Raw genomic sequence first — 24984 nt, 5'->3', positions numbered from 1 at the left:
GCCCTAAAGAGCATGTTGCTTGTTTTCACATTGACATTCCTAGCAAATTAGAGATTTTGTGGGTTTGCATCGCCATCTTACAAACACCTTTGTGGAGTCTGTTATAGACCACCTGACAGTCCCCAATCATTCACCTCTGATTCGCACGATAACCTGGTTGAACTAAAAGCTAAATTTCGAAAAGCAAGTATATGCCTACTTGGCAACTTCAACTGCCCCGAAATCGATTGGTCGTAAGTTCGCGAACGCGCGAGGGTAATTTTCTTCAATTAAATCTCGATTTCTCATTGCTACAATTAGTGGATAAGCCTACCCGAGAGAACAACACGCTCGACCTCGTCTTCGCGTCAGTCCCAGACAGTATCAGCGCCATTTCTTATTCTGAGGGATTTAGCGATCATGTGCTGCTTCAGTTCATGATTTCCATGTCCTCATGCACACGTGCGCTAACGCATAAACGTATTTTTGACTATAACCGCGCTGACTTCAATGCGATTAATTTCGGCTTGCAACGTTTTTGTGACTCATACTTATCGACGTTTTCCCAGCATTCCGCCAATGACAATTTGTTTTTGTTTAAACACCGTTTGCAGGAATTAATGAACTTTCATATACCACTACACTCATTTCGCGTGAAATCGTATGAATCAGGGTTTAACCGGACGTTACATACACTAAAAAAGAAGAAAAAGCGACTTTTCAAAGCTTCAAAGCGCCTTGGCACATCTGCTTTGTGGCAGAAACACAAAACCGCTGATAAAAGATATTGCACTGCCATCCGCAAAACTAAGTTTAAATACTATTCTCATGACCTTCAATCTCTTATGACGCACAAGCCCAAAAAATTCTGGAAAGACAGATCGCCTACTGATACTGTGGCTCTTATTTCCTTGTTTAGTGACACTGGTGCTGCAATCAATGAAGAAGATTGCCCGCATATAGTCAGCGACTATTTTGCTTCAGTGTTCACGAAGGAAGACCATTCCACTATTATATCATTACCTAATATGGATTACCAATACATGAGCCCCGTAGAAATTAGTGTCACCGGTATTGAAACACTGATTAACAATCTCAAGATATCAACTTACGCCGGTGTTGATGATGTCAGTTCAAAAATTCTCAAAAACACTGTTATGCACTCAAACAATATTCTCTTTCATATCTTTCGTCAGTCGCTAACAAGTGGAGATATTCCAGAGGACTGGAAAATTGGAAAAATCATCGCTATGTTAAAATCATGTGATAAAACTAGCCCATGTAACTATCACCCGATATCATTGATATCCGTCCCATGTAAGATTATGGGACACGTCATCGTATCAGACGTTGCGAAGCATCTAGATATAAATAATTTCTTTTTTACTAACCAGCATGAGTTCAGGAAAAGCCTTTCGTGTGGCACTCAACTACTGGAATTTACTAACGAACTACTACAAAATATGGACGAGAACTTTCAAACACACTGCATTTCTAAGACTTCTCAAAAGCATTTGATTGCGTCGCGCATTCACGTTTAATAGCTAAAATGACTTCCCCTAACCTCGACTCATTAACAACCTCATGGATAAGGAATCTTTTGTCATCTCGCAAGCAGTTCCCAGTTGTTAACGGTCACTCGTCTATACTTAGCGATTTACTCTCTGGTGTACCTCATGGTAGCGTCCTGGGCCGGTTGCTGTTCCTCATTTACATTAATGACCTGCCACGTAACATTATATCAACTATTCGCTTGTTCGCAGATGACTGCATTATTTGCCGCAAAATACGTTAATCTGCAGATCACACAGCACTTCAAAGTGACTTCGATCACGTAACTGCTTGGTGCACATCATGGAAAATGTCACTTAACATCGATAAATGCAAGTTAATGACATTCAGCTGGAAAAAAATGTAACTCTTCTTACAGTTACTTACTCAACAATTCTTTAGTGTCTCATGCGTGCTCATACAAAATACCTTGGTGTTCATATCACGAGTAAACACTACTGGTCCACTCACATACAGAAAGTAACAGCTATAAAGCATCACGGACATTAAGCTATTTAAAACGTAATCTCCATGGAACTTCCAGCCACAACCAGTAAGCTCCCCTATAAAAAATTTGTTCGTCCGCAGCTCGAATACGCATCACCCATCTGGTCCCTCCATCAGGCTTACCTAACAAATTCCCTTGAAATGGTTCAAAATCGTGCAGCGTGTTTCATTTCCAGAAACTACGACCGTCACTCGAGCGTATAAAACATTAAATCATTGCTCTCCTTTCATACATTGCAATCATGGAGAATAATCGGACTAATCTGCCTATTTCGCAAGCTATAGTCTCTCATGCCAGTCATTAAACGCTGCCTCTTGTACAACCTTACCACTCATCACGTCGTTTAAACACCATTTAAGCTTCCAACGCATTTCTGGTAAAACCATAGCATATAATTCATCCGCCTTGCCGCAGGCTATCATTCACTTGAATGGTCTTCCGGAACACATCTTCAACATTCGTGATTCTGCCCGTTTTAGGGTAGAAGTAACCGCCATATAGTTACTAACGCCTCATTAACTATTGTATAAAGATGATCTTGCGTTTTAGTGATCGATACTAACAGTCAATAAGCTGCTCGTTTTTTAGGGCCGAAGTAACCGCCATATCTTCTAGTTACTAAGGCGTCATTAACTATTGTATATGCACTAACATGCGATATGCACTAACAGTCAATATGCGTTGTATAATCCTGTTACTCGTGCTCCTGACTTTGCCCCTATATTTGTAATCCTGTCCTCACACAATGCTCCGATGCCTGGTGCCTGTTAGGTGACTTGAATAAAAATAAATAAAAGGTATGCGCGGCACTTTTACTAGAAAAACAAAAAGCAACACATATAACGACGCATATTTAACGAGAACAGTCTGTTAAGGCTATTAACATAGCAAGGCTCTTAAATAGTAAGGCTATTAACATACAACGACAACAGCTTGGCAAGGGAACAAGAGTTCAAGGTCACCAGTCAACCTCTAGAGTTTGTGAAGGAGTACATTTACCTAGGTCACTTACTCACAGGGGACCCTAATCATGAGAAGGAAATTCACAGAAGAATAAATCGGGTTGGAGTGCATACGGCAGACATTGCCAGGTCCTGACTGAAAGCTTACAACTATCACTGAAAAGAAAGATGTACAATCAATGCATTCTACCGCTGCTAACATATAGGGCACAAACTTGGAGGTTGACAAAGAAACTCGAAAACAAGGACAGCGCAAAGAGCGATGTAACGAAGAATGTTAGGCGTAGCGTTAAGAGACAGGAAGAGAGCGGTGTGGATAACGGGGATAGTCGATATTCTAACTGACATTAGGAGAAAAAAAAATGGACCATGCGATGCGTAGAATAGACAACCAGTGGACCATTAGAGTTACAGAGTGGGTGCAAAGAGAAGGGAAGCGCAATCGAGGACGGCAGAAAACTAGGTGGGGTGATGAAATTAGGAAATTCGCAGGCGCAAGTTGGAATCAGTTGGCGCAGGACAGGGGCAATTGGAGATCTCAGGGAGAGGCCTTCGTCGTGCTGTGGACATAAAGTAGGTTGATGATGATGATGATGATGATGAAGAAGAAGAAGAAGAAGAAGAAGAAGAAGAAGAAGAAGAAGTAGAAGAAGAAGAAGAAGAAGAAGAAGAAGAAGAAGAAGAAGAAGAAGAAGAAGAAGAAGAAGAAGATGATGATGATGATGATGATGATGATGATGATGATGATGATGATGATGATGACGGCGCAGGAACAAATAACACACCAACATAAACGGGAGCACTATATATCCTGTGTGGATCGCCTCTTGCAGCGTGCCTCGAGGCATAAAAAGAAAAATGCAGACCGTCCATAGCATAGCCGGACAGACGATAAGATTAGCGTAGTGCGCGAACAATATGTCACACTTTTTTTGAAAAAGGAACTCCCCACAGGAAAGGAAAACAAATCTTAGCGGACGTTATCGCTGGGCAATGGTCCAGTATACCCCATGGAATGGGCCGGCACGCATTAAAAGATAAAGCAACAACTTCTTTTTTCTTCTTCCTGCATGCGCTTGTGCTATCATGCGTGCTTTCCATGTGTGTTCCTGTACTCGTTGGACGAGACCTGAAATGTCTGACCTCGTCTGGACGCGCAGCGCTGACCCAGTTTATATGGCGCTCTGTATACACCAAGCTCGAGGTCGTGCACGGTGCCATTCCCTGCTTCGGTGGCCGCAGTCCGGTGCGGAGAGGGCGGGGGGAGAGGGGGGTACTGAGCGCAAGAACATTCGTCGGCGTTCATGTCGAGACAGGTTGGACAACATTGATTACAGTGATGTACAGAAGGAAACAACGCTTAATTCTGCAACACCCGAGGGTGAGCACGGCGAAGCGTCGTCAGGGAAAACGGAGTGGGAAGTGAAAGTGCATAGAGGAAGAGGGAAGATGAGGGTAGTAGACCCCACCATGTGCAGAAGAGGACGCGTGGCGGTCATCAGCAAAGGGGTCAGCGCTGTAGCGGGCGTTCACAAGCCGGCGATCCCTGAAACACTGCGTTGCGACGCGTGTTTCGGAGTTCTGTCGGAGTTGGAGTCGGCTCGTAGGGAGGAACTTGGGGAGACAGGAGTAGACGAGCAGAGTTTATTTACAGTATTTACATTTTAAACAAGATACATTGGACAGTCTAGCGTGACTGGAGCCCGCAAGACGAACATACAGCATACAGCTTACGAGTACACAGCTCACGAGTACAATGACGAGCACAGAGCACGACGACGAGCACACTTTAGCAGCCGACAACAGCTGCTCATAAGCACTTCGTCTTCCCTAGGTGAGGCAAAACGTTCGTCCATACATCGTAAACAAGCCGCCTCTCTGTGGGACGGCTTACACACACACACACACACACACACACACACACACACACACACACACGCGCACTTTCACTGCCCCCCCTCCCCTCCGAGGGCAGACGACCTTCGCAGCACTCGGAGCTGACCGTCGCAACGTGGCCGTCGTGGTATCCATTGTCTTGCGTCCCCGTAGCCAGGTGGTCACGCCCGACCCCAGCCGCGTGGCCGCCGGTTGTCCCTTGTCCGGCGCCTCCAAATTACAGAGCTGCTGTAGTCCGCAGTTCTCTGAAGTAAGTTCATGGTTGATTAGCGCTGACCTCGCTGGTTCTCTGAAGGGTGTCACCACCGCGGATCGATGGAAGCACCTGCAGCGGGCTGAGATAGCTTCGCAGGGCAGTACCCCTGCAGGCCGATCCTAACAGTGCACAGTACCCCTGCCCTGCATAAACTCACTCGCTTGGTTTTCGCAAAGAGCGACACTTCGCAAATATGAACATTAGGAAATATTGATAAGTTTTCCGCAGCGCTTTTCGCACGGCGGTAAAGGCCGGCGTGCGACGGCGTGGTCAATATCAAACGCATATGCAACGCAACGTCTGTCGAAGCCGCGAATTTGCTTTAGAGAGGTAATGATCAACGCTTATAAAATAAAAGTTATCTTGCGTATATCTCGTTCAAATAACAGCACCTATGTGTGCGTTATTTTTTTTTCTTTTTAAAGCCAGTAATACTTAACTGTTCCTTCTCGCGCCTCACTTCACCATCTCCACTTTGGAGGCCTGCTGGGAGTTTGTACGTCTGTGGGCGGTGAAAGCTGACGGCGTCGCCCACCAACACCGCCGACGTGCCCGTATGACCGGAGCGTCGGTGATGAATCTTAACTAAAAACCGCTAACAAACGGACGCTTCATACTTCCGAAGAGTGTGAGAATTCGCTGTCATTAGCGCCTCGCTTGCTCAGAGTCGCACACATCCGCGGACAATGTTTTTTTTCTTTAATTATGATTCTAAAGGCCGTCTCGAAATGCCGAACACGGCCTATTATCGCGACATCATCGCACAGAGCAAAATTTTCCAAGATCGCGCAGCAGGTTAGAAATACCTTACTCATTTTGAAATACTGTCGAGTGCCACGCGCGTTTCTTCTAGCTGCGCATGCGTGTAGCAGCCGCAGCGCCTACATGGAGGCTTGCCAGCATTTGTCTCTAGGGTTTAGGTGAAAAGCGCGGCAGTTTGGGCGAGTTGGTATGTCATGACTTTTTTATGCTTGTAGCGCAGCTCAGAAAGAGCAAAAAGGAAGGTGGAAGGGGTAATGAATCCCCTTCCACCTGAAGCGCTCAATGAAGCGCTCACTCTATTTTCCGTTCCCATTCATTATACCCCTTCTACCTTACTTTTTGCTCTTTCTGAGCTGCGCTACAAGCCTAAAAAAGGGTTTAGGTGGTTTGAAACTTCGTTTAATGCAGATAAATTAAGAGTTGAAAGGGAAAAGAATTATTGGAGCTGCGTTGACAATTTAGACTTCTTCAACACCAAAATGTCGCTCTTATATACCGCGAGAGAAAACTTGATAAACCAGGAAGGATGCAAAAGACAAGTGGTGCCGCCACCTTGAAGATGCCGCACCAGCTCGCTTTGACGTCATGGATTTCGGCGGCGTATGCTTAGGCCTAGTTAATGTATTTATCGGTTAAGACAGATGGCAATGTAGGATAAGGGAGTCAAAGTATGAATTTAGCAAGTTCTAATAACTGGTACTGAACCAGCAAGGCCCAAATACTAAAAAAAAAAAATTATTTGAAATTTGTGACGACATGCTGACATTCAGAGGCTGTGATGTTGGCGCGAAATTCAAATAATTATATTTAAGCTTCACTTTCTTATCTATTTAATCAATCAGTTACTGCGAGATCTGCTAACACAGAATTTTGAAAGAATGCTTAATCAGTGTAAACTCAATTTGGTGTTTCTATTTTGTGTCCCTTTCTTAGAATGCCCTCACATAAGAACTTAAGAAATAGGCATCGAGGCGGTTGGAAGCACTACCAGCAAACGAAGCCCTCATTACGCCCCAACGACATCATCGCTGGAACGGTGGACTCTTGAAACATCCTGTGTCGTTATAATGAGCTCTGTCTCAGAACTCCGTCGATGTTACCTCGAGGGTAGTGCTGTCCTCTTTTAATTGGGCAACGTGGCGAATGCAACTGCAGTGTATACCTTAGTAAAACTTGCCTCTGAGCTAGTTGGTGAATGATAACTGGCGTGAAATAGACGCGCAACAAGCACGGAAAGAAGACGATGCCCTTGATGCCCTTTTCTTTCTTGTCATCCTCAGGCGGTTACTCGGTTGTTACGCGTCTATATAACACCAGTTATCAGTGTGCACACGTGTGTCAGTGACCTTTCCGTCTGTCAAACCTGCCTCGCCAGACAAAAATAAGCTTCGCGCCTTGTGTGCGTCAAAACAGAGCGTGCGGGGGAAGCCCGGTTTAAGCGCACGTGCGCGTTGTAATTCAGATAAGCTGATAACCTCGACTGAGCTCTTTCACATGCGCAGCTCCCGAGACCACGTGCAAGTTGCCGCCAACGTGGGGACGACGCCAAGGCAAGAGCTGTTCTCGCTGGCCGACAGGTGGGGTTTAAGGCACGACACCATCGACTTCGCCCGGCGGCTCGACTGTGAGGACCCGCTGAGGGAATTTCGCGAACGCTTCGTCATCCCCAAGGTTGCCGACTTGACCGGAGGTATAATAATTACATGTGGCATTTCACTGCGCATACAGCGTAACCGCGCACACGTAAATGGACAACAAACGCTGAAATCTTGCTTGCCAGCTGCAGCGCCGTAGCCATAGCACACACTTCCTATAGCGGGCGGCGGAAATAGTTTCAGTACATTGGACGTGCTGATATTTAGCGTCAGCAAGCTTATCGCCCATATTGAAGCACATGTGACCTGCGTCTGTGAGAGGGAGACCTTACACAAAAGAGCACGCGAGCGTAACTAGCTCCTCCGCTCTGTAGCATGTGGTCCCCTCAGTACAGGAGTCCAGCGGCCTTAGCTGCCCTTCTCGCTCGGTTGACCATTAGGTTGAGCTGGTCCGTCGAGCCAGAGCTGGACAGCGCTGCCTCCGCGATGGCCGTGTGGTGGGGTGTGTTATGGGTGTGAGCTCTGGTGTGTCTGCATAAGCCCACACCATGCGGTAAAGCATTACGCATTGATCGCTATGTGAGCACATATAAGTATACGGAGCAGGATGTATGGCGTGGTATAGAGACTCAACTGTGTGGATATGTGTTTGTTTGGATTTTCCGCCATACTACGGCTTCCTCTCACGTGAGAGCATTATGAGACGGTGGTAGTGTTGTTCTTGAAAGGCGATAAGGTTGCAGGATGTGCGTGTATGTTAGTGGTATCGGTTCGGGGTGGAAGTTGCTTCAATCAATCAATCAATCAATCAATCAATCAATCAATCAATCAATCAATCAATCAATCAATCAATCAATCAAAAAGTGATCTTTATTTAAACAAGTCCCGTAATGGGGGGGGAGTATACAAAAACAGTTGGACCAATAGCCTATGTGGCTAGTAGCTGGTCCAATACACAAAAGTACGTATACAGGTCAACCAAATTCATATCTGTTCAATGAGTAAGAACATTTTTCACATGAACAAGTACATTTTTTTTAAGGAAGAGCTATTACGTTTGGCTAGACAAGAAGAAGCGTTTACATACAAGATCAAAATTTCTGGTTACTTTTATTTCTACAGGCACAGTGTTCCAAGTTATAGCGCCAAAGAACTCTATTAATCGTTCACCGTATACATTGCTGCAATAAGGAAGGTTTAAGTTAAAGTTATTTGCTTGCCTGGTGTTTGCACGTAGGAAGTTAAATATGGTGTTGGGTAAGGTAAAGTTGGTGTTGAGTATTTTGTGAACTAAACAAGTGGTCTTATAATTTCTTAACGCCGTGAAAGAAAGAATACGAAGGTCAGTAAACCGAACGCTACTTGGGTGATGAACAGAGGAAAATGTTATTATTCTTAGGGCGCGTTTTGCAACTGCACTATAAGTGTTAAGTAAGTTTTATATGTTAGGCCCCATATTTCACAACCATAGCTCATGTGGGTATGAAACAAAGAAAAGTACATGCAACGAAACAAAGCACGAGGAAAATATTGCCGAACACGGGCCAGTGTGTAACAGCTGAAAGCGAGTTTTCTACAGACAACGCTAATTTGTTCTCTCCAGTGCAAGTGGCTGTCTAAAGTAACACCTTAATATTTAAATGAATCAACACAATCCAGAGTTCGGTTCGCTAGAGTCAAAGTGAAGTCATTGCAGTCTAGTATTTTCCTGTTAGAGTGAAATATGATATACTTAGTTTTATCAGTATTTAGGGCTAGTATATTTTCTGAAAACCATCTAGCTACTTTTAGCAGTTCACCAGATATAGGGTCTTGTAATGACGAGAGGGAGTCCACTGAGTAAACTAAGGCGGTATCGTCAGCGTACATCAAAGCTTGCTTGCTTGTTTCTTCCCTTATGGCGCTTACCCACTACGTGGGATTTGCCAAGAGGTGGTGATAAACTTTATTGAAAGGGGGAAGGGTAAAGGGGGACGTGGCTGAGGGTTTTGGCTCAAATAAGGCCCTGGGACTGCTTGGCCTTTTCCGCCCAGTTCACCGGAACTGAGCCAGGCTGTCCAGTCAGTCTCGCTGCTGACGGGGGGATGAGAGAACGGGAGCGAGATGCATTCCCACATTATGTGTGTGAGTGTTCCTATTTCTGAACAGAGCCTACATTGGTCGCTTTCCTTGCCCCCTGTGATTTTGTTAATGTATTCTGGGTGTGGGTATGTGTTTGTCTGAAGTCGCCGAAACGCGACCGCTTGCGTTTTGTCGAGTTGCTTGGCCGGTGGTGGGAGCGCGCGACGCCTCAAGCGATACCGATGGGCTATTTCATAATAAGTCTCGCAGGGTTCCTCGTGTCTCTCCTCCTCATTCACGCCGTCCGCATCCGCGGACGAGGCTCGGCGCGCGAGATCTCGAGCCAAACTGTGAGCCGACGCGTTGCCGGGCACAGCCGCGTGAGCGCGGGTCCACACGAAGGTTTTCAAGCCGCTTAGGGGGCGTCGTGTGAGGACATGGTACGCCTGTTTGGAAATTCTACCACGGACGAAATTGCCGATGGCCTGCTTGCTGTCGCTGATGACGGTATTCGCTTCCGCATGCATGGCCATGGCATTCGCGGTTTCCTCCGCTTCCACCACTCGGCCAGCCGCGATTGTTGTATGTTCTATCAATCCTCCGTTGTGATCCGCTACCACCGCGGTCATGAGGTCGCCGCGAGGGTGTCTGGCTGCGTCTGTGTAGACCACTCCATCTTGCGAGCCGTAGCGTCGCCAAATGGCTTCACTATGGGCCTGCCGACGGGCCTGATGGAACTCGGGGTCCATGTTGCTGGGTAGAGGTGGGGCATAAATATGCCCCCTGACCTTTCGCGGAATCGTCATGTACTCTGTAACCTCGGGGATAGCCTCGAGACTGAGCTTCCGGAGGACTGTGCGGCCAGCCGGGGTTAGCGAGAGACGACGGACTTGGGCTGTGTGGTGAGCGTCTAAGAGCTCTTCGATCGTGTTATGCATGCCTAAGGCCTCTAGCCTTGCGGTGGCCGCGTGGTCCGGAAGGCCCAAGGCTGCCTTTGTGCTTCGTCTGATCATTGTGTTTAATTTGGCTAAGTCCATGGCTGCGAGTTTGACATATGGTGTCGAGTACATGGTTCTGTTGGTTATGTATGCCTGCACAAGTCGAAGCAGATCGCCCTCGCCCATGCCGTGGTGCCGATTAGCCACCCGGCGAATGAGCTGTAGTGTGTAGTTGGTCGCCCTCCGGAGTTTCGCCCTCTGGAGTTTCGGAGTCTCGGCTCCCCAGCTCTATAATGTCAGTTTCATGCTCGCCGACTTTGATCCGGCACTTCCGGTCGGTGTGAAAGTTTCGGACGCATTGGTATGCTCGGTTTCCGACACCCAGTTGGGTCAGGCCCTCGAGCACCGCTGCATGGGCGACATTGTCGAAGGCCTTCTTCAGGTGATCAAAGAGGCCGGTGATTAAAGGGAAGGAAGGAGGGGGGAGGGAGGGAGGTGTGAGAGAAAAGATTAAAAGAAAAAGTAAGTCAGGGTGAGATAGAACGTCTATGATAATTAGGAAATAGATTTACCTTACAGATACAGAAATAAATATAACTAATTACATATAAACAGTAAATTTCGTGGTATTTTTGGTGGTATTAGAATAACTTCAGACACACGTACAATAAATGATTTAATGAGCTACCCAATTATTGATTTCGAGAAATAACATGGTAGCCTTCTTCTGTCATAGCGATAGTCGCAAATGGCCACGCAGATAGTGCTGTGGCTAAAGCCCAATGAAGAACCCCCGAAGGAGAGGGTATTCTGAGCATTTAAAGCAATACCCAAATTTCGGAATGAAAATTCGAACTTCTTTTTGTGACTTCTGAATGGACGGCATGCTAGTATAAAGTGGTCAGTGTTTTCAGGTTCCTAGCAGGCAGGACAAAGAGGGGACGATGCAAGAGCGGAACTGTACAGGTAAAAATGTAATGGTGGGATTCGATCGGCAGCCTAGTTTTGTTGCGGCGGTTTCTAATTTATGTGCGGGACACCATTTATTGTCCCGTGAAGAGAGCGAATGTGTGGAACTGCTCGGCGAGTCCCTGTCGCGGCTCCCGGTGCGCATGCGCTCTGGCGCATCGGCGTGTGCCTGCTGACTGCAGCGTAAGGACTCGTTCCCCGGAGTCCACGCGATTTGCGCGCATGGTGGGAGCTGGTGCGCACCACTCGAAATGCGGTGTGCAGCCCCAGAAATGTTGGCCCTGGCAAAATTTCTGCTTGCCGTCTGAGAGTCAGTCAGAACTATGACGCACTCCCAGTGCGGTGTAGTCGTGATGGGTTCCTCTGCCTCCGCAGCGCTCGCTCCGGAAACCGACGACGCAGTTATTTTGGTCCCGTGTTTGTGGACTTCGCTGGAGACGGTGCTTCTTGCGGTGCTGGCTGCGCGTCTACCTACAATGCATCGGTGTGGTTCTCATACTTCCTCGCGAGCACCTGCGCTAGGGCTTGTCGCCGTCCGACGTGGCAGGTCGGGTGCATGTTCCTGGGGATCGGTGAGACGTGCATGATTTCCCGTATTAGTGCTGGAATTTTTGTGGGTATGCTGGTCTTCCGTAGGGAACATCCAAGACATTTTTCAAGACGTAGCGTCCCGCTGTTGTAAGTTGTAGCCTTTCTTTCTGGCTTACCAGGTGGGCCTCTGTGGTTTCATGTGCCTTGTTGAACGTCCATGCCTCCTCGAGGCGAAAAGTGGCCGTTGCACGGGTGGAAGTCCGAACGCTTGCTCACACACCTTGCGTATCAGCCGGTCGAGAGCCTCCACTTCCGCACTGCCGAAATTTAGACATGGTGCCGAGTACAAAATGGAGCTCACAATAAGAGCCTGCACCAGTCACATCAGGTCCTGTTCCTTAAGTCCACTCTTCCTGCTGGTAACTCGTTTCATCATGCGCAAGATCTGCGTGGTCATGTGTTGTAGCTTCTGTATGGCGTATCCTCCGCCCCTGTCTTTTTGTAAGTGTAAGCCAAGGATTGGAAGGCTGTCCACCTTGGGTATTTCATTGCTGTGTACTATAAAGTAATACCGCACGCGCACCGCGTAATGTGCATGGCCATGGACAGAGCTAGGCTGTACGCGTTAGCAAGCGTGGTTACTATAGTAGGGGCGTGCAAACATTCAGAACTTCACACATCGGTGCACATGTTGTCTGCCTTTTTTCGCGCTTCCGTGCTTTTCTCTTTTCTTTTTCTGATAAGTTCAGATACTTTCGAGCGCGCGTGCGCTGTTGCGCATGCATGCAATGGCGGAAAACTCTGCTCGATCGGCCGCCATACATCGCAACAAGCAAACGGCAGTCGCTGCATGCAGTGATTTTCGAGGATACGATGATTATGATTACTCGCAACAAGAAAGCGGACATATGTGGGTGTGCGACCATTATGCGAGTGCGATGATTACGCGGGTAAATACGACATATATCTTTCAATGAGAAGACCACCTACTGGAAACCACATGTTTCAAAACTTCATTGGGCGTCAGAAAACGTGACATTTGGTTTGTTGCGCTGGGCTTGGAATGCTGCGGGTCACGCAGCCACCGCACTTTTCAATGCAGTCGAGAGAAATAAGGCTCCCTCATTGTCTGCTGCCACTCCATTCGTTCAACCGGTATTGCGCAGATATAGGGCAAGCACAATAATAATATTTGGGGTTTTACGTGCCAAAACCACTTTCTGATTATGAGGCACGCCGTAGTGGAGGACTCCGGAAATTTCGACCACCTGGGGTTCTTTGACGTGCACCTAAATCTAAGCACACGGGTGTTTTCGCATTTCGCCCCCATCGAAATGTGGCCGCCATGGCCGGGATTCGATCCCGCGACCTCGTGCTCAGCAGCCCAACACCATAGCCACTGAGCAACCACGGCGGGTTTAGGGCAAGCACAGTACTCCGCCAAACACGTCGCACCTCACCGCGTGGGGAAAGCAAGTTTGCAGATGTCGTGCTACGAGCCCAGCAAATATAAAGAGGCGAGGGAAAGTTATGTGTGCACTTCAAAAATGCTTTCATAGTCACCTGCCTGTGAACAAACGTTAGCACGCAGGACATTTCTAGAATCTTGCTTTATCTGCAATTCTCCTTGACACAATGGCACAATAGCCTAAACTGCTGGCTAGCTCACTCGTGTTGTACTGTGCACGGCGATTTTTTTCTTTAATTCTTTTTCTTTTTTCTCCCAGCAGCCACAATTGAGTGAGCTCTCGTTGACCTACATTGGTGGCGTGGTTGCACACACGTGTGCTTGAAGGAGTGTGGGGTAGGCGCGACGACTGCACTGAACCAAACACTCAAACCTGGAGAAAGAATCCACCCGCGTTTTGCCCGCTTTGTAATGTTTAGTGGCGCCACTTTTGACAGATGCTGGAACTGACGTGAGACAGCTTGATATATATATATATATATATTTTTTTGCACAGATGGCGCTATCAGCAAAAAACGTCTGTGAGATTTATTGTTTGTTGGAAATCTTTTGTTTCAAGCACTGCTTAGGAAAACTAGTGAGCGCTAGTGTACAAGACGTTGCACGACTCTACTAATGTGCAGCACTCGTTGTGAAGTAGCCTGTATAAGAAAAAGGATGTCAGTTTGCACGGACCTGGCCAGCAGAAAAATTAGCTAAATTCACTGCTCCCTTGTAGATTCCTTAATCAACATAAGACAATTTTCTCTTCATAGAATCGCAGAGAAGGGCTTGCTGCTTGATACGGAAAATTTCAGTTCCAGTTTGAATAGTTTTGCATATTCTTCGGTAATGCGTGACCAAGTATAGCATAAATTGATAATTTGAAGTACTCATGAACTGTTCATCACAGCAGAAAACAACTTCACATAGGTGATAAATGCATTGTAGCCTAGAAAACCAATAAATATTGTTCTTGTGCGTTGAAAAGGAAAAAAAATGATGTCAATTCATAAACTTTTATTGTTTTGCCCATTTTTATTAGCGCCTGTATAAATTTCTTCATAGAAACATTGTATAACATTTCATGTAAAGGTACGGCAAACTTCATTTTGTTCTGTTGAACAGTTTTGCCGGAAGCACAGTACAAAGGAGACTAGTAAAGCAAAAACGCCGTTTCTTGCTCACACTGTTTTGATTGCCGTCAGGTAACGCTTCAAGCCAGGCGATAATATTAGGTGTAATTGGAGAGCGGCAGACAGTAAGCTTTCTAATGCAATGTGGTTCATATTCGTCCAATGACCGCAGAAAGCACAGTGCATCCGCAAACAAACTTTAAGCTGGATGACAATTATTCCCTTTCACGAAACTTCCCCCACGTTGCGGGCTTTCGCAGAACTGATTTTTCGTATTGGTATTTATTTCAATACCTACATTCGCCCGAGGGCATTGCAGTAGAAGAGATTAGGAGCACTTTGTCACAATGCTACGAGCTGCCGGTCAATTCGCCATCGCCCTACGGTCTCAAGCCTCCTGGTTAGAGCTCGCTTGTTAAAACAACCAGCCCGGAGAGGCGTTGGTCACGGATTTGTTACACTACAGGACAGGACGAAGTTTTCTTCAACTGCGAAGCTTTCCGTCTGAGTAGCTTCGCGTTATACTCTCAGGTGTATGACAATTATTTTCTTTCACAGGTAGGCCAACATACCTTATACATTCGAACAGAGACTCGGACAGGCGATCGAGTAGCAGCACTTTCGGCGTTTGTGGCTTTCGTCTCTCTGTGCATGCTTACCAGTGAAAACTCGAATTAATCTATGACGCGGCTGCTCCAACAATGCTGGCTTCGTGTTAGCGATGGCAGATGCTGGAGAGCCATGGGCTGGGAACCGAGGGTCCCGTTGCAGTATTTGACTTTGGGACCCTCGTATGTATATTGTCTCTTACCAATTCACTGTACTTAAAGAACGATAAACTGAACTGATCTAACGATTCCAATACAATTATTTCATTATGGCGCTTCGCCAATGATTCGAGCGCAGCAGAAACGAAAAAAAGAAATGCCGGTGGGGGGGGGGGGCGAATCCTGGCTTGCTTTATACCTGCTTTATACGCGCAAGGCATCGTGGACAGCACACACACACACAGACACACACGCACACAAACACACGCACACACGCGCGCGCGCACGCACTATGTCTTGGTGCTGAATGCCTTATACTGCCATAACTGTTTATTCACATCTCAGTGGATCCCGAGTTCATCCAGTCAACAGAGCAGGAATGCATCTACATGAGCGGCCACCTGTGCGGCCCCAAGCCGAAAGCTGTGGACGGCGAGTTTCAGAAGGTCGTGGACGACTGGGGAAAGAGGTGACCGCGGACAATACGGCATCTGTGCGCTTACAAGGAGCAGCTGAATATGATGTCCGCTGAAAGTACAAGGGTCTCTCCCCATATATATCCACTAACCCTCCTCCTTCGAGAGCTGAAACCACCATGAGTGTGCAATTTTTTTCTTTTCTCTTCATCATGCCTATAATTGAAATTTGTCGCCCTCGGGCCTCTGCGCTTTTCAACTCGCCGCGTGGCTTCGAGACTTTCTACAACGACTGTACGTGTGCTGCAGGGCCGTGCAGTGCTTCTGGCAAGGCCACCTACCGGGTTCAACGGCCGACTTGTGCCCGAAGCAGCTCATGGCTGATCTCGTGGGTGAGATCCGCTGCATATATATATACGGTTCCCTCTATAGATGTATAGAATGTCTATTAACCACAGTGTATACTCTGAGCTAAATAGAATCTACCCGAAAGAAGCGGTACACATTAGACACGTCTACACGCAGACGTGTCGTGACAGTGGCAAGATGAAACAAGTCCAGTGCGTTAGTTAAAAAAAAGAACGCATTAAGTTTAGGATCATGACTTCACAGAATCGAAAATGAAAAGGATCTCAATTGCGAGATCTTTTGCATGCACGGTACACATATGACGGCATGGGTGCTCACAACTTGTTTCTGCCTAATTTATAATTGCATTCTCTCACATCACTTCATAATATTTGATCATTTTATTGTTAATTCATCCGATTATTATATGTCTAAATGGTATGGGTAGGACAAGCCGCTGTATTAGAGGCTCACTTCAAACTGTGCCTTCATATAATCGTCTTACACCAGCACCGGTATTGTAGTTCAGTGAATAATACTTCAAATCAAACTGCTGGCCTAGTATTTATATGCCGCGTACGAAATGTATGTATTACATATCATCATCACGGAAACCAAAACTTCTTGCCATGCAGGGGCCGATTGTGATGAGATCGTTTTCATGAACGGGCTCACCGTCAACCTGCACTTGCTCATGGTAAGCGAGCACACTCCCGTCCCACGCAAAAAAAAAAAAAAAAAAAGTGAACCGACTCTTTGCGGTTTGATTCACTTCGAGAAGAGCCCTACATATGTTCACTCATTCTACATATAAATCAGGTCGGTTTAGACTCCTAAAGCATTCTTTAAAAACTCTATTCTCATTTACTTAGCGGACGAAGGTGGAGAACACGGAGGCTAAATTGTACCACTTTTTTAAATTTTGCGCCAAAACTGCTGCGCCGACAAGTCAGTGTGACGTCGGGGTCATCAAAGTGTGCTTCCTTTCTATGTTCTTTTTTTCTATATTTGGGCAATTCTAGCGGAAGAAAGAGTGTTGAAGCTTGCTAGGCTGAGTCTGTGGTTGCTTTAATTAGCATGCATTGCTATACTCCTTCGTCATTAAACAACTATATACATATATATATACACCGAACGCTGTCAAAATACCTGACGTCATGGCGGGCAGATCCGGGAACTTCGCGGTTGAAGTCGCCAACCACCTCTTGTGGCGCTTTCTTTCATTTTTCTTTCTTCCCTTTTTCATTTTCTAGCTTACCAAGCCTCCTCTATCTATGAGCCACATTTTCTGATGTTGTAGAAGCGTAATACACTAGCACAGCTTTAGTCAACTTTCTACTGTCGCCCCAAGTCTTGCCTATCTACACTAAAAACTACTGCGTTATCACTCATACCCTTTCTCTCGGTGCCAACACCTTCTTCAACTTTTTGGTTAGTACCTTATCGCAACGCAAAGTCCCTGAAATGTCTTTTCTATTACGTCTTGCATCTGTAGACGACTTCCTGCATTGTTACCCTTGTAATACCTCACATCTGGACGAAGGAGATCGTGGTCAGAAAAGGCAGAGGCACGGCGACACCTGATAGCTTTCACGCCAGCAATCGGTCTAGCAGTCAAAAATTATTCGTCAGCCTTTCAGATACGCACAACCTTCGAATGCATCAAAACTGGGAAAAGACAGTGAAAAGGCGCAATGATATTTTTACTTCAGCTGCGGAGGCAGCTCCTGTTTCAGATATTTGTCAGATTCAGATTTTTTCAAGATTATTTTTTTTTATGTAAGCACGCGTTAAACAAAGCTTAAATGGACTTTGAACGTCGTTCAAGCAGGTTCTAGTGCAATGAACAGTGTTTCTCTCTTCTTAGATGACGTACTACAGACCAGAAGGGACAAGAACCAAGGTGGCCGTGGAAGAGGATGCGTTTTCAACAGACATGGTCAGTTGTCAAAGCGGAAAATTCGGACAGTCACGCAAGAAAAACAAGCTCTTAATGCCCCCCCCCCCGCGCGCACCCACACAAGCACACACACACACACACACACACACACACACACACACACACACACACACACACACACACACACACACACACACACACACACACACACACACGCGCGCGCGCGCGCGCACGCACGCATGCACGCACGCACGCACGCACGCAAACCCAACGCACACAAGGCACACGGACATATAGAGTGCTTGACGTGAGCAAAGCTTTCATGAACTTTAGTCATAAACTAGGAAAACCTAAGACGCTGGCTTGCATTACCTAGGCAGCTGACCAAAACGAATGTTTCCAGTATGCTGCGCAGTCCCAGGTGAGCCACCACGGCCTCGACTTGGCGTCCAACCTGATCCTCCTGCGCTCCAGAAAGGTAATGGCCACCAGCTTTCTAGAAGCGCACTGAGTGCGACGTCGCAAACGCGACGCTCCTGCCCACATACATCTCTTTTTACCCAAAGAAAAAGATAATAAAAAACTGAAATTATGCAACTGTTAGTAAGATATATCGCTGGCATTAGATGACTCGATAAGCAAATTGCTAACCTTATCTTTTGCAGCGATGCTGGTTATCTTAAATGAATCATTAAAGGATAGGATAGGATAGGAATAAACTTTATTTGTCCAACGGTTATTGATGTTGGTGCCCGGGGCTAGGCTGCCAGGGGTCCATCGCCCGAGGAAAATCTTTAGAGATCCTCGGCAACAGCCCTGGCCCGCTGGACGGCCCACTCCTGGCCTTCGGGTGCCTCGCTGAGGAGGGCGGCTTGCCATCTCTCAGCGAGGCGCCCTGCTTCAGAGGGTCCTGCTGTTGTCTTCCCCCTTCCTCCTTGTCCTTCTTCCTCATGGCGTTGGCATTCCCAAAGCACATGGGCCATATCGGCCAGTTCGTGCTCGCACCACGGGCAGCCGGGCGACGGGTGCAGCGCGGGCCACAGGCGGTGCAGGTGGTAGGGGTTGGTGAAAGTGCCCGTCTGCAACCGCCTCAGGTCGACCGCCTGGGACCTGTTTAGGCGTCCGTGGGGTTGTGGATATTTTCTTCGTTCCTTCCTACAGTGACCAAGCACCTCTCTGTACGTCGCCGTAAACTCCTTGACATCGCAGTCGGCGTCCGCGTGATCCCCAGCTCCGTCCGCCGCGATTTGTGTTGTGTTGGTAAAGGAGAATCCATACTTTCTTAAACATGAGTTTGGTTTGAAATATCGTACGTTTCAGTGACGTGGCTAAACAGATGCAATGCGTGCCACACGCGAGCGTATATACACTTCGACTACTCGATAAGCAAATTGCTAACCTTATCTTTTGCAGCGATGCTGGTTATCTTAAATGAATCATTAAAGGAGAATCCATAATTTCTTAAACATGAGTTTGGTTTGAAATACCGTTTCAGTGACGTGGATAAACAAGTACAATGCGTGCTACACGCGGGCGTATATACACTTAGACTACTCGATAAGCAAATTGCTAATCTTATCTTTTGCAGCGATGCTGGTTATCTTAAATGAATCAGTAAAGGATAATCCATAATTTCTTAAACATGAGTTTGGTTTGAAATATCGTTTCTGTGACGTGGCTAAACAGGTGCAGTGCGTGCTACACGCGAGCGTATATACACTTCGACTGCTCGATAAGCAAATTGCTAACCTTATCTTTTGCAGTGATGTTGGTTATCTTACATGAATCATTAAAGGAGAATCCATAATTTCTTAAACATGAGTTTGGTTTGAAATATCGTTTCAGTGACGTAGATAAACAAGTACAATGCGTGGTACACGCGGCCGTACATATACTTCGACTAATGCGGACTGACGAGGTTCGGCTAATTACGAAGCTCGGCTCGGTGACGTTGTTGGTGATAACGAGATGATTTCTGTGTTTCCCTCCTAATGTGTAATACGTGCTTCAAAGAAGTTCAAGGAAGCTTAAGGATTGTTTAAATTATAGGGACATTTTAAGCTCCCGAACAAGTTTAGGTTGCCATACAACACTGTTGAACTTCGGTCAAAGACGGTTCCCTATTAGCTGAGAAAATAACGTTAAAATTTCCTTTCTTTTTCAAATTTCGCGCCAACACAGCGGCACCAATGACCTCAATGTGACGTCACGGATTCTTTTTTCTCGCGTATTTGTGATATTCTTACGTAAGAAAATTGTCGAAAAGTTACCACTCATTGCTCATTTCCTTTTTAATCGAATGTGATCTTTGTTTATCAATCAGAATTAATTAACTACACCCGAAAGGACGCTGTCAAAATCTATGACGTCAATATTAGCTGCATGGTCCCAAAATTTCACGGTAGCGTCGCTCTCCGAGCTTTGTTTTAGCGTCGTTGGTTAACAAGCCCTCGCTCACGATAAGACTGACCAATATGGCTTCTGCAGGCGCGCGTGTAGCGTAATTTTACTCATGTGATGATCGTTTTTGATAGCTGCAATTTTGTATTTCTCTTGACGCGTTTTCCCTCTGTTTTACTCTCTCTGACATTCATAGATATTCACCCGCACACAGTCGATGTTGCACGACATATTGCGCACGCATCAAAGACACTGATTCGTGGCAGGAAAGTCGATGTTGCATCTGCGTCGAAATAATTCTGCCGCCACCTTGTTTTGGGCAAAAGGGTGATGAGCTGCTCAGAGAGGAGGACATCTACGACGTCATCGAGAAAGACGGTGACACCATCGCCCTCCTGCTCCTGTCCGGAGTGCAGTACAAGACAGGCCAGGCTCTGGACATCCAGGGAATCACAAGTGCCGCTCGCAAAAAGGTATAGCAAACACACTTGCGAAAATGAAAAAAAAAACTATTATTTATGGCGCCGCGAACCACTACGCACTGACAGATAGATTGATCATGTCTGATATATCATGTATATCTTATCATGTATGAAAAAGAGAAGCTCACTCTGACATATAAAGTGCCACCTTAATAGAGAACATCCGCGACGTATTATTAGGATGGTGTCGCAGCCCAATTTAAACGTTACGCATTCCTCGATGTGTCCATGTCATTGTCTCTTTAAATGGCAGTCGCATGCAATTTAGTCACCTTGGGCGCAGTTCGACGTTAAATTGACAATCGCGTAGCCGTCGGCGCTAAGCGTCGTGAAATAAGTGCGACGACTTGCACCCGAAGTGTGCCGGTCTTGATGATGAGTTTGGGCGCCGGTCTCGCATATATAGTACACGGGGTGTTATTTTTCTTAGAGAATACAGATTTTTTTATAAACGGGATATAAGCGCAGCGAATGCTGTGTTTTTGCAGACGAGTTCCTAGAAGATACGGACGTATTTTGCCGCTAATAACGTGAGCTTCAGAAGACCAATAACCAAAAAATTATTAATTAACCTTCTTTATTAGTGTCATAAGCACAGTTGTTTATATGGCGAATTTGAAGTCAGTTAGTTTTTAGTGCACCCTCATTTTTTTCTTAAATCTTGAAAGTCACACCCAATTCGAGATACTCATAATCGAACGGCTAATCCAGGCAATACCGAAACCAAGTGCCACGGGCACCGCGAGAGCGCAGAAAAGGCGGCCTCACCATCGTATCAGACCCAAACGCCCCGTGACGACACCATCGAGGACGTTGGAAACCTAACGTCGATATGGCACGCTCTGCCTAGCAAGCATGTTCGGCTGTGTCGAGTCAAGATTTGCCAACGGCATGCTATCATGCATTGGGGTTTGATGACGAGTATCTCAAATTGGGCGAGATATTCAAGATTGTTAAAAGATGGGTCTGCATGAAAATGTCACCGCCCCCAAGTTTGCCATTCAGGCAACTGCCCCCAAGCACTGATAAATTAAACGTCAATTAATTTTTGTTAATTAGCCTTCTGAAGATCACGTTACTGGCGACAAAGTATGTCCGCCTCGACTAGGAATTCGTGTGCAAAAAAGTCACGTTCGCTGCGCTCATCACCATTTCGAGCGCAACTCTTAGGTGCCCGTTACTGCGGCGACCGTCGGCGTGCCTCGGCGTCGTACTTCGGCGTAACCGGCCGAACGAGCACAGCGAAAGATGATAGCGAACGCGGAGCGCAGCGGAGGGAATGAAAGACGGGACGAGGAAAGAGGAGAGGAGGGTGCAGAGGAACCATGAGGCGGAAAGCGGAGGAGGGCATGGCGAAAGCGTGAGAAGAAAACCGTAATGCGGCGACAGATGGCGCCAGAGTAGCGCGCGTCGTATGGGAAGCCCGTCGGCGGTGGCTTCTGCAAATCGCGCCCACGCGTCACCCACGCGCTGGCTCTTGCGAACTCCCGATTAGCGAGGCAGTCGCGCCGCACTTCGCTCCATTTGCAACGTGACGCGCGAGGCAGATTGTCCGCGCCAGCTAATGTATCGCGAAATGAAAACACGTATAGAGCTGGGCTCAAATTTCGCATTAGGGAGTATCGTAATCGTCGGTAAATATTTTATAAACAATATGTATAGTCTAACAAATAACGCCCTGTGTATAATGTCCCGGCTTCGATATTGATTGATTGTGACCGAAAATTGCCTTCTATACATACAGGCGCTTCGCGCCACCACGTTCTATTCTTGGTATGAATGTTTCGATCAGACTTGCAGTATCGACGCAACACAGTGCGTAGGTGAAGCGGGCTTTGCCCCACGTTGGCGGTTACTGCGGGGAAGCCAGCTTTGACTGACTACTTTCGAGGGTGCTAGACTAGAAATGAAATCGACTTCATACTCTGCGCGAACCCTGGCATCATACAAGATGTAGACGTACTCGGCAAGGTACGCTGCAGTGACCATAGGATGGTAAGAACTCGAATTAGCCTAGACTTGAGGAGGGAACGGAAGAAACTGGTACACAAGAAGCCAATCAATGAGTTAGCGGTAAGAGGGAAACTAGAGGAATTCCGGATCAAGCTACAGAACAGGTATTCGGCTTTAACTCAGGAAGAGGACCTTAGTGTTGAAGCAATGAACGACTATCTCATGGGAACCATTAAGGAGTGCGCAATAGAAGTCGGTGGTAACTCCGTTAGACAGGAAACCAGTAAGCTATCGCAGGAGACGAAAGATCTGATCAAGAAACGCCAATGTATGAAAGCCTCTAACCCTACAGCTAGAATAGAACTGGCAGAACTTTCTAAGTTAATCAACAAGCGTAAGACAGCGGACATCAGGAACTATAATATGGATAGAATTGAACAGGCTCTCAGGAACGGAGGAAGCCTAAAAACAGTGAAGAAGAAACTAGGAATAGGCAAGAATCAGATGTGTGCGTTAAGAGACAAAGCCGGCAATATCGTTACTAATATGGATGAGATAGTTCAAGTGGCTGAGGAGTTCTATAGAGATTTATACAGTACCAGTGGCACCCACGACGATAGTGGAAGAGAGAATAGCCTAGAGGAATTCGAAATCCCACAGGTAACGCCAGAAGAAGTAAAGAAAGCCTTAGGAGCTATGCAAAGGGGGAAGGCAGCCGGGGAGGATCAGGTAACAGCAGATTTGTTGAAGGATGGTGGTCAGATTGTTCTAGAGAAACTGGCCACCCTGTATACGCAATGCCTCATAACCTCGAGCCTACCGGAATCTTGGAAGAACGCTAACATAATCCTAATCCATAAGAAAGGGGACGCCAAAGACTTGAAAAATTATAGACCGATCAGCTTACTGTCCGTTGCCTACAAAGTATTTACTAAGGTAATCGCAAATAGAATCAGGAACACCTTAGACTTCTGTCAACCAAAGGACCAGGCAGGATTCCGTAAAGGCTACTCAACAATAGACCATATTCACACTATCAATCAAGTGATAGAGAAATGTGCAGAATATAACCAACCGTTATATATAGCTTTCATTGATTACGAGAAAGCGTTTGATTCAGTCGAAACCTCAGCAGTCATGGAGGCATTACGGAATCAGGGTGTAGATGAGCCATATGTAAAGATACTGGAAGATATCTATAGCGGCTCCACAGCCACCGTAGTCCTCCACAAAGAAAGCAACAAAATCCCTATAAAGAAAGGCGTCAGACAGGGAGATACGATATCTCCAATGCTATTCACAGCATGTTTACAGGAGGTATTCAGAGGCCTGGAGTGGGAAGAATTGGGGATAAAAGTTGATGGAGAATACCTTAGCAACTTGCGATTCGCTGATAATATTGCCTTGCTTAGTAACTCAGGAGACCAATTGCAATGCATGCTCACTGACCTGGAGAGGCAAAGCAGAAGGGTGGGTCTGAAAATTAATCTGCAGAAAACTAAAGTAATGTTTAACAGGCTCGGAAGAGAACAGCAGTTTACGATAGGTAGCGAAGCACTGGAAGGGGTAAGGGACTACATCTACTTAGGGCAGGTAGTGACCACGGATCCGGATCACGAGACTGAAATAACCAGAAGAATAAGAATGGGCTGGGGTGCGTTTGGCAGGCATTCTCAAATCATGAACAGCAGGTTGCCACTATCCCTCAAAAGGAAAGTGTATAACAGCTGTGTGTTACCAGTACTCACATATGGGGCAGAAACCTGGAGACTTACGAAAAGGGTTCTGCTGAAATTGAGGACGACGCAACGAGCTATGGAAAGAAGAATGATGGGTGTGACGTTAAGGGATAAGAAAAGAGCAGATTGGGTGAGGCAACAAACGCGGGTAAACGACATCTTAGTTGAAATCAAGAAAAAGAAATGGGCATGGGCCGGACATGTAATGAGGAGGGAAGATAACCGATGGTCACTAAGGGTTACGGACTGGATTCCAAGGGAAGGGATGCGTAGCAGGGGGCGGCAGAAAGTTAGGTGGGCGGATGACATTAAGACGTTTGCAGGGACAACATGGCCACAATTAGTACATGACCGGGGTAGTTGGAGAAGTATGGGAGAGGCCTTTGCC

The 24984-nt window shown here is 46.6% G+C and overlaps 1 protein-coding gene across 1 annotated transcript in view; it reads left to right on the top strand.

Annotated features, from left to right (window-relative positions):
• Positions 1-7408: 7408 nt before the first annotated feature.
• Positions 7409-24984, top strand: part of LOC142584523 (kynureninase-like) — a 26868-nt gene continuing 9292 nt past the window's right edge. Inside the window, exons 1-7 of the mRNA XM_075694636.1 lie at positions 7409-7604; positions 15704-15827; positions 16084-16166; positions 16758-16819; positions 17990-18061; positions 18426-18500; positions 20749-20895. Of these exons, the coding sequence (XP_075550751.1) occupies positions 7409-7604; positions 15704-15827; positions 16084-16166; positions 16758-16819; positions 17990-18061; positions 18426-18500; positions 20749-20895 (759 nt within the window). The remainder of the gene's footprint in view (positions 7605-15703; positions 15828-16083; positions 16167-16757; positions 16820-17989; positions 18062-18425; positions 18501-20748; positions 20896-24984) is intronic.

Source organism: Dermacentor variabilis, chromosome 6 (assembly GCF_050947875.1).
Source record: "Dermacentor variabilis isolate Ectoservices chromosome 6, ASM5094787v1, whole genome shotgun sequence".
NCBI lineage: Eukaryota > Metazoa > Arthropoda > Arachnida > Ixodida > Ixodidae > Dermacentor > Dermacentor variabilis.
Note: the sequence above shows the minus strand (reverse complement) of the source record. Positions and strands in the feature narration are given on the sequence as shown.